Source organism: Anopheles bellator, chromosome 1 (assembly GCF_943735745.2).
Source record: "Anopheles bellator chromosome 1, idAnoBellAS_SP24_06.2, whole genome shotgun sequence".
Classification (NCBI taxonomy): domain Eukaryota; kingdom Metazoa; phylum Arthropoda; class Insecta; order Diptera; family Culicidae; genus Anopheles; species Anopheles bellator.
This window is the reverse complement of record NC_071285.1, coordinates 17,637,405-17,653,444: the sequence shown is the minus strand read 5'-3', so window position 1 is coordinate 17,653,444 and position 16,040 is coordinate 17,637,405. Positions and strand designations below refer to the sequence as shown.

Genomic DNA, 16,040 nt, shown 5'->3' with positions numbered 1-16,040 from the left:
CATCATCCAACACGGCAATTCCGGCGCGCCCAATGGAGCGGTCGTTGTTGGTAGGTTGGTCGTGCAATTAGGTGCGTTCGTGAGATACGTGAGCTGCACGGCGCGGGAGGTGTGTGTTGGTTTTATCGGAACGCTGGGTACGTTGTTAGCAATTTCGAAACTCAATCCGGTGAAAAGCTGCTATACATAACCGTCAGTGGAAGGTACTGCTTTTTCGGTGAAGGTTCGAAACTGGAGATGGACAGCGGGAGCGCGTGTAACGTACGTTGCGTTCCACGTGAAGCAAAGGATTTTTTGACAAAAAAAACCTTTTCGTCGCTCAACGTTTCTTATTGTTTATTCCTTTTAAAAATTGAATTATCGAATTTCCCAAAAAAGGGCATCTGTGAATCTGATAATTTCATTACCCATATGGTCATTTGAAATCAAAACCTCTGTGCCGTTTTCAAATGTTTCGCTGATGCTCAACTGAATGTCCAGACGAATGGTCGGCATCTCTCGTCTCTACCGCGTAATTCATTAGAAAACTTTTGGACATGATCGTGCAGAGTCCTTACAGAATTTATCAACCTTGTCCTAGGTTTGAGCGCGGTATTTTTGGCCCGCAAAGTTAATGGGTGATGAGCGATACAAAATTCCATTTCCTCCACAATCGCAGTCGGTAACAGGAGTAGAGTTTCTTTTCCACGTAGAAGGTGAGATATTTAAAAAGTATCTTACTGACTTATGGACCAATCCTCGTATGTTATTTCACAAATTTAAAATGACTCATAAAACACCTAGCGCCTCCATCGCTATAATGCTGAAATGATAAATCTATGCAAATGAATCTCTGTTAGATGGTCGCGGATAAACTCGGAACCGATAGTTGTGAAATTTGGCACACGAGGGTTATTGGACCCAACAAAGGTCACAAGTATGTTTAGAAGCCTCTCCAACTCCGAACGTAGATTGGATACACACTTGGTTCCAATAAAATGATAAGGATATGCCAAGTTAAAATGTAGCAGATTGAACGAAATTTTGTTTGTATATTGTCCATAATGAGGCAATAAATTATCTTGTAGTTAGCTTCCCCGCAGGACACCGTTCGTCAGGTTTTATCAAAATTTTTCCTACATAATATTCGACCTTTTCTCTTTCGACGTGCTTCGACAATTTCCACTGGTCAATATAATAATCAAAAATACATGAACATTCATATTTTAACCAACAACAAGACACGGTCTAGACAGTTGTGCAGAGCTCCCCCCCTTATCTCCCTCAGGCATGAATCACAACAATGTTTTCACATTGTCTGCGCGGTTTCAGCCCAAAACGATCAATGTTAGTCCATTTCTATTTTGTTACCCACCCGACTAGACGACGCCCACGCACCCGACAGGGTGGTTTGCTAATGCAGTTCTCCCACCGCAAGTACAGTGTAATTGGACAATGGACTTATTTTTAGAGGCCCGTCGCTCCTCTTCCTATTTTCTGCTTAACACCTTACTGCTTCGTACCTGATAGCGACCCTCCGCTGCTGAATCATTGACGGAATTTGCTGGATATTCCACAACGGTGGTTCCGCTCTCCCGGACGTGGCCAGCCAGTTATTGGTAAATGATTAATGTCCGCACGCTTGAACGTTCTGGAGAGTGTGCCCCCCGACGAGCACAGTACTGTCCGATCGCTGGCAGCTTTAGCAGCTTTTCAGCACCTGCCCTTCTAACGTTTGGTTTTATGCTCGGGTCTACCACTGCAATACCCGAAGGTGATGCGGAAGCACCGGGGGGACCCCTAATCAACCCGGCAAAGAATCATTTGATTAATCGAAAGACCAATCGACACGAAGCGCGCTGCTGCTGATATATTGGCTGGGTGAGATGTGCATTATCATGATTTGCCGGCCACGCCGCAATTGTGGGGCTCTCCTGCCGCTGCTTCCCAGCATCATCACCCGGGCCAGATCTTCCAGCTCGAACTCGACACGCTGGCCCAAGGCCGCGCACTCGACTCGAGGCGTGAGCTTAGTTGTTCTTATCGCCCCGCGGACTGCTCGCGGTGGTGTTAGAATTGGCTCCAAGAAAACACAAGCACACAAGCACACCGGCGGAACACAAGGCCGAGCATACGTCTCGAGAAGTGTGCCTCTCTGTTTGTCGAGCAGCAAGTGGCGAACACTCGGGCTCTCTGCAGCAAGTAGAGCGTGAACGGGCGCCGCTCGGTGCTCTTGCGATCCGAGCCGACCCGACTCGATCCGGTTCCGGTGGTGATGGGAACGAAGGAAGGAAGGGAATGGAAAGGAAGTCACCGTCGCCACTGGAAACGATAGAACTTTGCTAAAGAAACAATCTGTGAAGGTGAGCTGAAGGTGCGAAGTGGTGGCGACTGTCGCGCCTCTCCCCCGCCCGTATTCCCTCCCGTTGCAAGTTGCAAAAATGCAGTCGTCCGTCCGTCCGACTGCAGCAGGCGGCGGCGTGTCAGCAAATAATCGGTTCGTCGTCGGAGACCTCGGACCTCGTGCTGTTGTTGTTCCTCGTCGCCACACACGCGCACCCCGGCATGTGTGGCGGGAGGGGCGGGGTCGCCGTGGTGGAGTGACGGGGCGAAGTTGTCAAGCCAGAAAACGCCGTCTTCCAGAACGACGCGGAGTCTTCTCCCGCGTTTGTGGTTGAATCGATCGCGAGGCGCTGGTGTGGTGGCGGAGTCGCGGTGCGTGGGTGCGCGCTGGATCGGAAGGGCGCACCCCCCTCGATGGGCAGTGACAGAAATAAATGTACTTAACGATGAGCATGGCTGACGGACACTCACACACTCGTGCAGGTGAGCAACCACCACCAACCTGGCGTCGCGCTGCGGTGGCCTCGTGACCATCGCGCGAAGGCCCCTTCTCAGCCCCAGCACCCGGCTTGTGCGCGTTACGTAAGTACTTGTGCAGCGACCTTGAGCCGTGTGCGATCGTGAGACCGATCGGTGGCACGGTGGGGGCGGGGGCGCACCCGCGAGGAACCGCGGTCATCCCAAGTCCAGTCCATCCAAGTGTAATGTCGTCGTTACCTGTCATTAGTCAACGCCGCCACGCCACGGGGTCGTAAATCGACGGGGTGGCTTGGGTGACACGGGGACTCCACTGGGGGAGTGGTGATCGTCTCCCGTCTTCCGTCTCCCGGCGGAACTAGTTGCTGACCTATTTCCGTTCAGCAGCCGCGGTGCGGTGCTGCTGGAGAGAAGCTCGAGCTCGAGTCAGGACAGGAGGATTGTGGCGGATGTTCTCAATGGCCACCCTTCTATCCTCATCACTCCACCAGCCAGCCAGCCAGCCAAGCCTATTAGACAAAACAATTCCGTTCTAGATCGGGTTGGGTAGCGTGAGCGCGCGCGCGCGCAAAGTTCATTACGAAATCCCGTCCGCAAGGCGCACGCTCGCGCAATATCTTGCGCGGATCTCGACGCTCTGCCAGAGTTCCCGGTTTTATGGCACTCGTTCGCCGGGGCCGTTCGGTTTTGCAAACGTCTGCAACCCAGCCGTTCCATAACCTCATTCTTTCGCACATGTTATGACATAAGTTACTGGCGGGCAGGAGCCAATGAATAAGACCAATTCATTCGCGAAAGTGTGCACGGACGTGCCATTTGGTTCGCGGGCTGTTTGGACGGTTGTGCCTCGAAACGAGGCAGGAAGCCGGAATCCGGTGGGTGTTGGACATGTCCCGAGGCTCTAAGCAACGCTCCGGAACGAACTTTGGTTACCATCTGCTGCCTACTGCATAATGCTTATCTGAAGCGGTCACGGCATGGTGCTTCGAGGAACGAGCAGATCAACGAACCTCTTACACGCAGCGTGCGAAGTGCCAATGCTGGGCGTGACTCCGTTCACGGGAATTTTATTGAATTACTCACCGAATTAGATGTTGCACGGAAAACCGATTCCGCGTTTCCACGCAAGATTCAAATGGCACCCCGGGCCGTTTCTCTGTCGACTCACGCTGTTGCGCTTTGATCTCTTGCGACCATAGGTGTGGCTCGCCGTTTTACGACCCTACGACGGAACACTCATGCGGCCTGGCTCTTGGGGTCGTAAACTGTACGGCGGCACACTGGCAGCGGTTTATCGGAAACACATTGATGCGCATTTGGCACGGGTAGAATGTTTTCACACGTGCACGCCACCGTCTGGGAGCAGCCATTTTTTAAGGAGAAACAACATTCTGGCCCCCCTATGTTTGTTGGTTCTTTTTGTGGTGCATTTGTTGCATTATTAGTTCCACATTCGACATTCAGACGGCGTAACTCAATCTTATGGAACAAAATATTTTTATAGAAACAGAAGAAACCATGTACTCAATACTGACGTCACTTACTGGTGTTGGTTGCCTGGATACTGGTGGACTTTTGTTCGACACAGATCTCCGGTGCAGCATTCTATGATCGAAATAAGCAATGAGTAGTCGACAATGCGGAGAATACTGAGACCAAACACAAATTGCAGCTAACTTAGGCAGTGTCTTTTAGGTTGTACGAATTATTTTAATGTTTTCTCTCCAACGTCCTATCCTCTATTGCCGATGGCTACTCCTTCAATTTCCAAATGGTTGCTTGACCATTTTACCTTAACCTTCAACTTCTGCTTCTGCCATCTGTCATCAAAGACATGTCATCCATTAGTACCTGTCGGCTAGGCAGTCATAATTTATTTTAAAAAAGTAGTTTTTCCTTCGCAGTCATAAACTAGTTCTAGTTCTAGGTCTTTCTAGTTCGATTCTAGTTCTTATCGCCACACAGGACTACTCGAGTAGCGTCATTCTTACTGGTCTCGTGGAAATTTTTGTGGAGGCTCTCGCTTCTGCGCATTAAAGACTCCCCTCGCTCTCGACATTGATTGCCTGCGAAAAACTAGTTGCCGTGACAGATCGATCTGTCAAGTCCCTACCAATTTCGGGGCTACTTTTGACGTACAATTTATCGTAAACTCATCGTGCGCATATTTAGTTTGTCAGAAACATCGTCTCATGCACTGTTTCATTCTTTCTCATATGTGAGCAGAAAGTTAAAGTTTACCATCCTATTAAAAGCAAATCGCAGCGTATAATATATTTACAGCAGAACAACAGAGAGCAGTAGTATGTTTCTATTCCCATGGATGGATCCCTAGATGTTTCCTCTGAAGGGCGTCAACGAAGAAAGTAGTATTCAGCATGCAAGAGTTGCTTGGTAAAGATCTCTAAAGGCAATCTTATTAAATAGTTACATTCCATTAATCCTTTTTAATAAGAGCGATTTCGAAGAGTTTATCCACAAACACTTGCTAATTTCGCATCCACAATGAATCCATTCGTAGTCGCGGCGCCATTCTAAGCCCAGTCAGATATCTGTGCCGTTGTTGTCCGTTGTTCTATTTTTTCGCCCCGTTCCCATAGCTTACGGAGCCGATTCCCGGTAAAATGCGATTCCCGGCGTCAATTAGTGAGAGGAGACCCAGGCTGCTGCTGCGCTGTTGATGATGGTCCCAGGGTCGAACCGTAGTGTCCGTAATCGTGTGTCCGGAGTCGGGTGTCGGGTTGCGCCGGCCCGCGCACGCCTGCCGATCGGCCAAATTGATAAGAAGACGATTTACGATTGGGTCGGAACGGTCGGTTGCGGTCGATTAGCCGCTGGGTGGCCCTAAACACAATTGAAAGAGAGCGGAGAGAAAATGGCGTCCGCACGCCACGCCACGCCACGTGCATTCTCTTCGCATTGGTTCGCATTCCTGGGTTGGGAAAATGCACTCCGCGCTCGAACTCATTTAATGTGGGCTTCAAACGTCTTCCCTCTGGTGGGAAATGTTGTTCAATTGTACGAAGAAACAACAAGCGGTTCTCTCTCTCGCGCCCTCCTCGTTCTAGGGCTGGTTGCCATTATTGCAGGAGGTTAACTATTGTCATGGCTGCTACTAGAGCAGCTTGCGGTTACTTTCTTATCGCACTCGATTCGATTCGAAACCAGTTCGGGGGGTGCCGATAACATCTAGTGTTTCGCCATCCGCCCTCCTCACCCACCAAAGCCATCAGAATGCGTCAGCTTTTTTATGATTTGTGTGCGTGCGTGTTGCGAAAATCAATTGAAGCATGATCATTGTCAGGGCAGGAGGGCGCCTTGATGCGATGGGGTGGTGGTTAGATTCTGTCGCGTGCTGTGCCCGTGCTTTGGAGCGAGTCGGACGGCGCCCATCCTTAGCTCGATTCAAATGCGTACTCGCGATGCGTTTCAGATCACAATCCGCCCGTCGATCGCGTAAAGTGATCATTTCTTTTCCCAAGATTACACGCGCGTCAACGGCTCAAGGTTACGCGCACGGAACCCTTGCGCAAGTTCCGCAAAAAGGTGGAGGAAGGGCACACTTTTGCTCCGGGGCCCTGGGCCCTGGGCCTTTATGTAACCAAAGAGGCCTCGGTCACCTCCGATCTCGCCGCCACTAGAAAACCCTTCCGCAAAGTCCATAATCGTTCTCTCCTCGGCTGAAGCGACGCCACTGCGCCGCTGACCTTCGCCACTCGATCATTCGCGACCATCATCATCAGCAGGGCGGGGGGGTGATGATTGCTAATCATCACCGCGCCTTGCGGGAGATGAGGTTGCGATCTTGAGGCCTGTGCGGTGGGCCCATGTTTGATTGTAACCTTCTCGCTGCGTTTTCCCATGGAGCGCGGCCGGTTGCTAATCCCGAAGTACGCGCTTATCTTAGTTCGCTATCATCATGATACACAAAAAACGCCAACCCTACTAGCGCTCTAGCGCAGGCTGCTACTAAATGTGGCCTCTAGCGAGTTGCAAGAGGGAGGCTTTTCCTGGGTGCGTTTCACACGACCGAGAGGCAGCTCGAGGTCACACCACTCGCAGGTGCACGGAGGAGGAAGCAGAGCACCACTTCTAGGGCTGCTACTATGCACACTGCTACCGGCTATGCAACGTGGCACCATTCGCTCACAAGATGAACCGGAACGCCGCGGGTTCTTCCCTCTACAAGAATAGATTATCGTCGTCGTCGTCGTCGTCGTCGCCGCCATCGTCATTATAAATGGTTAGAACGAGTTACTAGTACTGCAACTCGCTGCTGGCCCCTTGCCAGCCCTCGATGCTACCCTATCCGCGAGGCCTGCCTTGGATCTGGTCTGGAGAACTCGTGTGGTCAACCTCGTGAATGCGCTCTAGAGGGCGGTTTTGATGATGTGATCGGTGGTCAACTTTTTGCACAAAAATCCCCGACGCGGACGCTCCGTTGGGTTAGCAACAAAATGCAAGAAATAATTAGAATACCAACTGCATCTGTAAGAGATAAATGGGTCTGTTTTAAATACAGGATGTCCACAGCAAAACTTGGCCACAGTAAATTGACGCCAATATTTATTCTTGTTGATTTGACGCTAGTAATGAATCCCTAGAATGAAACCTGATTTGTCTTGTAATGGCAATCAAATATGCTTTGTTGGCATTCTCCAAAACATAAATGCTTTGGCTGATCCCATGGAGATTGGACACAAAAGTCAAAAAGAGTCCCAGTCCGAAAAATCAACAAGTTTACGTCAAAACATACTTACCGTAACCGGCCACTTGCCATTATGGATTCTGCCTTTTAATGATGATTAATTTGTTGTGAGGTTTTCATTGGCTAAGGTCAACAGAGACTTTTTTAAGGCGTTGGTTTGGAGTTCTTAAAAGCCTTAATATTTTTCTCAACAAAACCAATAATCTAAAAATCATCGAAGACCCCGAACTGGGTCGAATTCTGGGCACAAACACCTGTGCAGCACCTGGTCGCGATGGAGACGCATGGTGCTTTTGCGCTACGCTGCGCACGAGTATTGGTCGGTCGGTGCAAATGGCTAAGATCAATCGCGTGCGACGGGGCGAACTGCGGCTCCCAATGCATTCCTGCTAGCAGCTGGCACAGGGTGATGGAATATTCCAGAAAACCTGTTGGCGAAAAGGTATAAATTTTAATTACCAGCGCTTGTTGCCGTCGTCTTTTACGGTGGCACGAACTCAAATGGTGTGTCTTGCAATATGAATTTGCATCTCCGCCGTCGTATGTGTGGTGCTTCTCCATTGGTTTGAGTTTGAGATGTGACACCAATGGCGACAATCAGCTAGCCAGAATGGGAGTTATGGGAATAAACAGCTCCGTCGGTTCCGCAATAGGTGCGCACGCGATGGTTGATGAATAATCAATCGTCCGTCATTTTCCGTAAATTCCATCTCGTGGACAAATGATTGATAATTTTAGTTTGTTTATTCGCCAAATAAAAGTTTGCTTACCAAACCCCCTAGAGAAGAGACAAGAGTGTAGTACGCTGGTACGATGGCCTTCCATTTACCGAACGAAGTGCTTCAAGTCAGCTTCCCGATTTCAATTAAATCAGCCCTTCTCTAAACGAGCTGCCCGTTACTAGGCGTGTGTTACATAACGGTGGCGGGTGCCGTTCTTCGAGACAACTCATCCATCCACTCGGTGGTACGATCATCTTCTTTGCCGGACGCGGTCCGACCGTCGAAAGTTCAACTCGAGTACGTTGTGCCAGTTTGTGTGGCTCGCAGGGCCGGCTACTGAGCAGAGTGAGAGAAGAGAATCTGTTTAATTCACCACGACCACCAGGGTTTGGCCTGGCCATGTACCACGACGGAGCCCGGAGCGCACTCAGCATGATGTGACATCCGTTAAATCGAATCGATCCATTGCTCATGCCCGTCCGCCCAGCAGCTGATCTTAATGTAAAATGCATCCGAAAAGGGGTGGAACTTCCCAGCATGGCGGGGCGAGTGTGGCGTTTAAATAGGAGCAGATGATGGAAAGGCATATTTTAAATACGTCTCCAATTTAAAATTCTCTAACCGAGAACTAAGTAAGTCTATTGGTTCATAAAGTATCAATACTTTTTCGTCATACTGACAGATGACACTTCAAGCTTCGTTTGCCAAAAGAGATTTATAATTAGTTGCTTTTGACAATATCCATATCGGTTTAAAAGTGAGTGAAATAACAAAGTATGCCACACGGTGTCAGGTTAGTAAACACCGGACTTAGGAGTGGTTAGTTAGATTTATAAATGAATTACATGTGAATGCCTAGGACTACTTGCACGGATGGTGAAACAAGGTTATGTTATAGATCGATGAAATTATGAAACTACCCGGCAAACGACAGTACGTTATAGATAATAAGGGAGCATAACACTGTATGTCCCAGTACAGTACTTGATTGAAATTAATTTCGAGTGAAACAAAATTATTGCTTGAAACAATTACCACACCACACTATGATGCGACTTTTCATTTGACCCAATAGTGCCAGGAAGTGACCGGTCTTCTTTGCCGGTTTTGGTGGTGTGCTCGTCGCTGCCGGGGATGGCACAGTTTTCCGACCCATCGGTGCGCCCCAGTGCCGAGTGCCCCAGTGTCCATATGCGTTCGCCTTGCAGCCCCAAAAGCACCGTGACCCCCGTGGTCGAAACCACCCCGGCGGCCACTGCCCGACTGACCCACCGACAACAACCGGTTGGCGACGGCGGTGGCGTGGCTCCGTTGGTGACGACCTTCTACCAATCAAAGCCGAATTAAGGCCAACGACAATCATCGCTCGGGGCGGCGGGAGTGCAGTTGCAACGGCGGCCGCCGTCCCATGCACGCCGGTTTTGGCTCGTTATGCACTTTTCTATGCTGCACTGCCGCCGCCGCCGCCGCCGTGGAGAGACCACGGCTTGGGCTGGGCCTTGGTGCCGTTTTAGTGCGCGTTCGATGAACTACTACGCGACGTGGGTAGCGAACCACAAAAGACGGACTCGGCGGAGTGGGTGCTGACTGCCCATAAACGAGCCTCCCGTCGTCACGATGATCGATCGATGAGGTCAACATCATGCGTTCGGGTCCGAGCTCTCGTCGCTTTTTAAAGTCCCAGTTAAAGTCTCTCCGACGATGGAGGAATAAAGTCCACGTCTACCAGAGAAGGAGATTGCACTGCTGCATGCAAACGCAAACGCTGTTCACCTAAACAGCAGCCCCCATTGGGTTTCCGGAGAATTCGCCCGCAAGTCTGCTGCCGTCACCCAACCAGAGTCCAGGGTCTGAAGGTTCCGAGCCGAATCCTTGACGATCGTGCACCCCACCAACCGCTCCGTTAGTCTTTCAACCAACGGGCTCTGAAGTCTGGTCGGACCAGTGACCAGAGTCGCCCGATATTGGGTAGATTGTGGACCTTCTCCGCTCTGCAGTTGGATCGGCTCAGGATATCCCACGCAGAGCGTGTGGTGCGCGATCAACAGTTGGGCGCGCATCACCATTGCCCGTCTCTCCCTTCTGCATTGTAACGCATACTTCCAAGGTCTCCTCACACAAAGTCTGTCACGGGCTTCGCTGTCCCTCTCTCATTCGCTCAGACACTCCGCGACGTTACCGTGCCAGTGACTCGAGGGAATATATGGGTTAGTTTAACATTTTAAGTACATAACCTTGACATGCCACACCGTGCTGCGGCGTGTGTGACGGCCGCAATTCACTCCGATCGTGTCTCCCGTTTTGCTAGATTCTCGTTTGAACGGTTGGACGCGCGGTGGTCATCCTGAGATCCGAGATGCGCGTGAAACTTTCGTCTTGTGACTCATTGAGGCCATCCCGACACACCTTCACGCCTCTTGCGACACCGTGATTCGCCGAAGCGAAGCCTTCGACTTCGTGGCGGGACTTCCAATATTATGCGCCGTCTGGGAGAGTGTGACCTTCAGGCACCTGGGGCGACTGAAAAAAATTGAAGATACACACCGAGTTCCCCCGAGGCCAGAGCAAATAAATCTCTCTTCTTGAAATACGTACGTTCGCGCCACGTGGAGGTGCTACTTACAAGGCGCGAAAGCATGTCTTGGTCTGCAAAGCAACAAAAATCCCCACAATGCTGTTGACGGGGTTTCTTATCAGCTGCCCGAGCCTGCGCAAGTACTCTAGCTGGTTTGGCTTTAGTATGGTGGCGACGACGACTACGTGAACTTACTCGGCGTTTTGGGAACTTTTACTACAGATGCGTGACTTTCGTTCTGTTTCAGTATCGCGAGCCCACCTCAGGCTGAGGTTTCTTTCATCTTCCTTCTGTTGGGCCAATCTTTCTAGAATTATGTAAAGTCAAAAGGTGTCTTCCTGTGCATTGCTCACCACTATTTCCTTCGCTTCCACGAAACCGTTGGCTCATGCTGATCGCGTTTGGTCTCCGTTCGCCCTCCTGGAAGTGGTTAGAAAATCGACCTTTTCATTCAACCCGGCGGGCGGGCTGTACCTTTAATAGCGCGATCACGTGGATCGTCGTGGCGTCTACATTCCCCGATGATAGCGGCACGATCGGCACGATCTTTTATCCACGCCACCGTGCAAATGTCACCACAATTACACGTCTTCTTGTAGATCAATGATCGGCTAACAGTAATAATAAGGGGCTGATGGGGCAAACATGCTTGCCACCAGCACCCTCCGCGCCGCCGGGTGGCTCAAGGCGAAACCACAGCCTCGGAACGCGAGCGGACACATCTCAGCCGCGCGGCTGCGTAACCTTCGCGCTCACACCGTGTTTACTCTATTGCTCTATGTCGAGGCTACGCCACCACGTTCGGCTCGGCGAGTGCAGTGTGCAGCGGGCTGCTACGATTGTGCCAGCCAGCGCAGCATACACAGCCCTCTCTCTCTCTCTCTCTCTCTCTCGCACTCTTCACCGATCGTCAAATGCCACGGCCAGGCCGGCCTAATGCAGTTTAAACTGTCATCGACACCGCCGGCACCATCCGTCAGGAGCCGCGTGCGGTGGCGAGAAAAATCTGGCCGCTCGACGACGCATGACTTCATCGCATCGGAAGTCAATCGATCGGAGCCGCGGCGGGCGGGCAGGCCGGCCGCCGATCGCCGTCCTTCCACGTCCGCACTGACTGGCTGGCTGGCTGGCGTCAGTATTAATCGTCCGCCAGCCGCAGCCCTACCGACGACCGAGTTGGCGGCCACGGTGGCGGTGGGCTCGATTTTATGGGCATGCTACCGCTCAGGGCCACCGGATCGGTGCACTGCCGGTGCTGCTCGGGTAATACGATCACCTTCGGCGGCGTGTGGCACAGGTCGCGCTCCGAACCTGTCTCTCTAATCGCAAATGCCCGTTCTTGGGCTCTGGCAGGGAGGCAGGGTTAGCAACGTCCGCCCTGCCGGGAGGCTGTCATTGAGGGCCCGGCCCGGGGTGGCCTGTGATGGTTGAAGGAGAAGGCTTCTTCGAAGAAGAGCTTCTCTCGCTCTAGGAGATGCGATGGTGGAGTGTGAACGTCGTCGTTGGTCCGTGACATCTGGGGGTGCGAGCAAGTTACGAATTGAAGAAGCAAACATTGCACCGCGAAAGCAAATCACCTACCTAATAAGTGTGTCAACGGGTGGTCCGTATCGGGAATTAGTGCACGCAGCCTGCGGACTCGGGATGCCAAGACTGAGTTCAATCGAGAGGTTTGCCCGTTGGAAAATTCGTTCTAGATGTTGCACCGGCAGCCAATGTGTACTAAGAATCTTATTTGAATTTTGACAACGTCACCAGATTGATGTCATAGATTGCTTGATGTGGCTAATACTTTTTTTAAAAATCGGATGAAAATAGGAAAATAACCATAGAAAAAGAAAAAAGAAAATATTGTAGAATTCAACGAGTACATTAGAACCGATCATATAAATCACAATCAATGTCGTGTTCGTATTGGCATAACTGTACACAAAAATCGTTGGAAATCTAAGGTAGCCCCTAAGTGATGGCATCGCTCTGGTCCTGCCCTCTAATGCCTGAGCTGTCCCTAGTTCCTTGGAAAAGTCTTCGCCAACCTCTCCTTTATAGCATAATCAAGCACATCATGAACTCATTCTTGGGGACTTTCGAATCTAACCTCGTGGACATCCCACACACTCCCTGGAATCGCGAGGAACACGCTGGTGACGCGCACCCAAGAACCTAAAAACGATCGAAGCCCCCGAGGCAGCAAGCTTTTCTACACAGAGGCACAGAGGAGACAACTGCGCCGGGTAGTAGTGGCCAAACCTTTCAAGGCTCTCTTCCCGAGCTTTACGAGAACGATATGTAAGTGTGCGCGCCCGCCATTAGGGCAGAGACTGCAGACTGGGCAGGCAGCGCCCCCACCGCGAGTGATCTTTTCCAGAAAGTGGGTCAGAAGGTTACGACGAGTGAAGTGCTGCAAGTTGTGGTCGCTCACTGCCGGCATTGGCTGGCTGGCCCTTCGGATATTCGATCTTCGGCCGCACCGAGGCTTGCAAGAATATGGCGCTCGATCTAAGCGCTTGTCTGGCGCGCGTTGAACGGCGCACCATTCGAAGGCCATTCGCCTAGGGGCCTTCGTGGAACAATCGTTTCAGTTTCTGCCACAGCCGTCGTGCCTCCGAAGGCTGGTGGGCGGATACAGTAGCACACGGTACCTGATCATTAATTTCAGGTTATGGGCGCTATTGAAGGATCGGTTGTGCAGGGTTGTGGCACCACAACTTCCCGAAGGCAACTTAGTCCCACGCTGTTTGGGAGCGGGACTTACGTCGGATGCTTCGAATAGAATGCTCCTTCCGGACGCTGCGGCGGCAGTGATCACTTTAGAGCCGATGCAACCAATTGAAGGATGCACCACCACCACCATTGGCCGTTACGATGCGTGCGGTTCCTTCATGTTAATTTAAATGTCCTTGTGACCATTACAACCGTCGCACAGGGGGGGTGTAACGCGTACCCGGGCAGTGATGGGAATGGAGCAGAGCACTGCGGCTATCGGAATCGGTATGCAAAACAGGGGAAGATCAAAGCCCCCGGTTAACCGACAATTGACGTGTGAGGGACATTCCATGTGACTGGGTTCAAAGTGAGGTAGCGTCCTGAATCCGACGATACATGGTGTTTGCATTCCTTAAGAGATTGAGTGTTGCTCCGAGTGTCAGCAGTTCAAGGATTAGATTGGTGCGGCAATCAAACGATTGAAATGATTCAAAGTGACTTCTATTTGTAAAAAGATCAATTTTAAAGGCGCTCCTTAAGACTCACTAACGGTTGACCCATTACGCTATTTTCCAGGCTTCACAAACGAAAGAGGATGCACGTAATGGAAGAGAGCGGCAGCAGCGGAAGGTTCCTTATGTGTGCGGATGGAGCGCTTTACATTTCCACGCCAACCCTGAAGCCTGCCCTCGGTTCACCGAAAGCCGGCTGCAAACCGGAATCGCCTCAGCAGCAGCGGCCGCCACCGACGGAATCGAGCGAAAAGACCCGGGACGAAGCGTCTCCAGCCACCACCACCGACGACAGTCACCAAAACAAAGCCAAAGATACGGAGGAGGAAGCGGCACAGCGGCGGCCACAGGTGATAGAGCAGCACTCGGACAGTGACCAGTTTACCATCTCCAGTACCATAGACGACGCCACCGGTGACAAGATGCCGACAGCGACAGCGGCGATGGAGGACGTGTCGGAGCGGATTGCCGACTCGAGCGACGATGGCCTTTCGACGCTTTCGTCTAAGAAATCCATCACCGCCGCTACCACACCGACGGTCAACAGTTCCGCCAGTACTGCTGAACCACCGTCGCAGTCGCCGACACCGGAGACTGGCGGGCAGCCAGAAAAGAAGGAGTCGAGTGATGCGTCACCTTCGCCAAAAGAAACAGTTCCTAGTGAAACGGAAAGCAACAGCAAGGCGGTCGGTAAAGATGCGTCGGAGCGGGGACCCTCGGTCACCGTCGCCGAATCGCAACCCACGGCGGACGACGTGATGGAAGGTATCGACGATTTCATGGACCACAACGGCAGCAGCGGGGACGGCGAAGGGAAGGATGACTTCAACGATGATCTAACATTCCAGATGGACGTTGACGAGGGGTCGATGGAGAAGCCGAAAGAAAAGTCGGAAAGTGCAGCCGTAGTCCAGGAGAGCAAAGCGCTAGCGAACGCCATCGACCTAACTTCTTCCAGCGGTAGCCAATCGAACGAAGATCTACCTCCAAATTCGGAGGATGGCAAGGAAGCCGCTCCGGAAGTAGCCGAGCAGCCAAGCAATGCGATCGATTCGGTTGATAGTGTCGCGGCGAAAGATCAACCCCTGGCAGATCCATCACCGCCACCACCGAGAGCGACTGAGAACGCAAAGGACGCCACCAGCACCGTGGTGACCTCAACACCGGTCGCGACTAGCGTTCGTCAGAAGCGCGGTGATGATGCTGAGGTGCAGGTGAAAAATGAACAGGATGAGGCCGCGGGAACGGATGAGGTTCAAAATCTATCGAAGGCCAAACCACTGGCCAGAAGCAGCACCATTAGCGACGAGGTGCAGCAACCGACGGCCAAAGGATCGGCCCGTTCGGAACCCGCAGAACCGGCGAACCGAAAACGAAGACGCTCGGTGAATGATGAGGAAGAAGAGGCGGACAGGGCGGCCACCGAATCGGACGATCCGATAGAGCCGGCCAAAAAGCTGAAGCTCGAGGTGGACTCACACTATCGGGCCCACGAGCGCGTCGTGAAGGAGTACATCGACACGACGCCGAACACGTCGGTGGACGAGATACAGTCCACCACCGACTTGCTGGTGAAGGAGATTCAGTCGCTGAACGACGAAATTCGCGACACGGAGCGCAAGTGGAACGAGCTGCTGCACCTGAAGAAGGTGAAGGAAGAGATTCTGCTCCGGTTGAACCGCCGGAAGCACGTGCTCAGTATCACGGAGACACGGTTGGGCGAGGTTTCCGCGTACAACCATGTGGATTCGTCGAACTTCAGCAACCAGCACGAACAGCAGCAGCAGCAGCAGCAGAACCACCATCAACAACACCAAGGACAGCGTTCGTCATCCGTTGGCCCGAGGCTACCGACGCCACCGCCGGAGGTTGAGATTCGTCCCGCATCGGTGACGATAACCCCGACCAACTACAGTGCGACCACCAACGGTGGAACCTTTGCCGATAAGCCCGGCACCGGATACAACGGCAATAAACTGATCTCTAATCGTCGCAGCAGCAGCAGCAGCACTGGCGGC

At 52.0% G+C, this 16,040-nt stretch overlaps 1 protein-coding gene across 1 annotated transcript in view; it reads left to right on the top strand.

Moving 5' to 3' along the window:
• Window positions 1–16,040, top strand: part of LOC131215138 (microtubule-associated protein futsch-like) — a 35,969-nt gene that overhangs the window by 16,635 nt on the left and 3,294 nt on the right. The window contains exon 4 of the mRNA XM_058209523.1: window positions 14,087–16,026. Within this exon, the coding sequence (XP_058065506.1) occupies window positions 14,087–16,026 (1,940 nt within the window). The remainder of the gene's footprint in view (window positions 1–14,086; window positions 16,027–16,040) is intronic.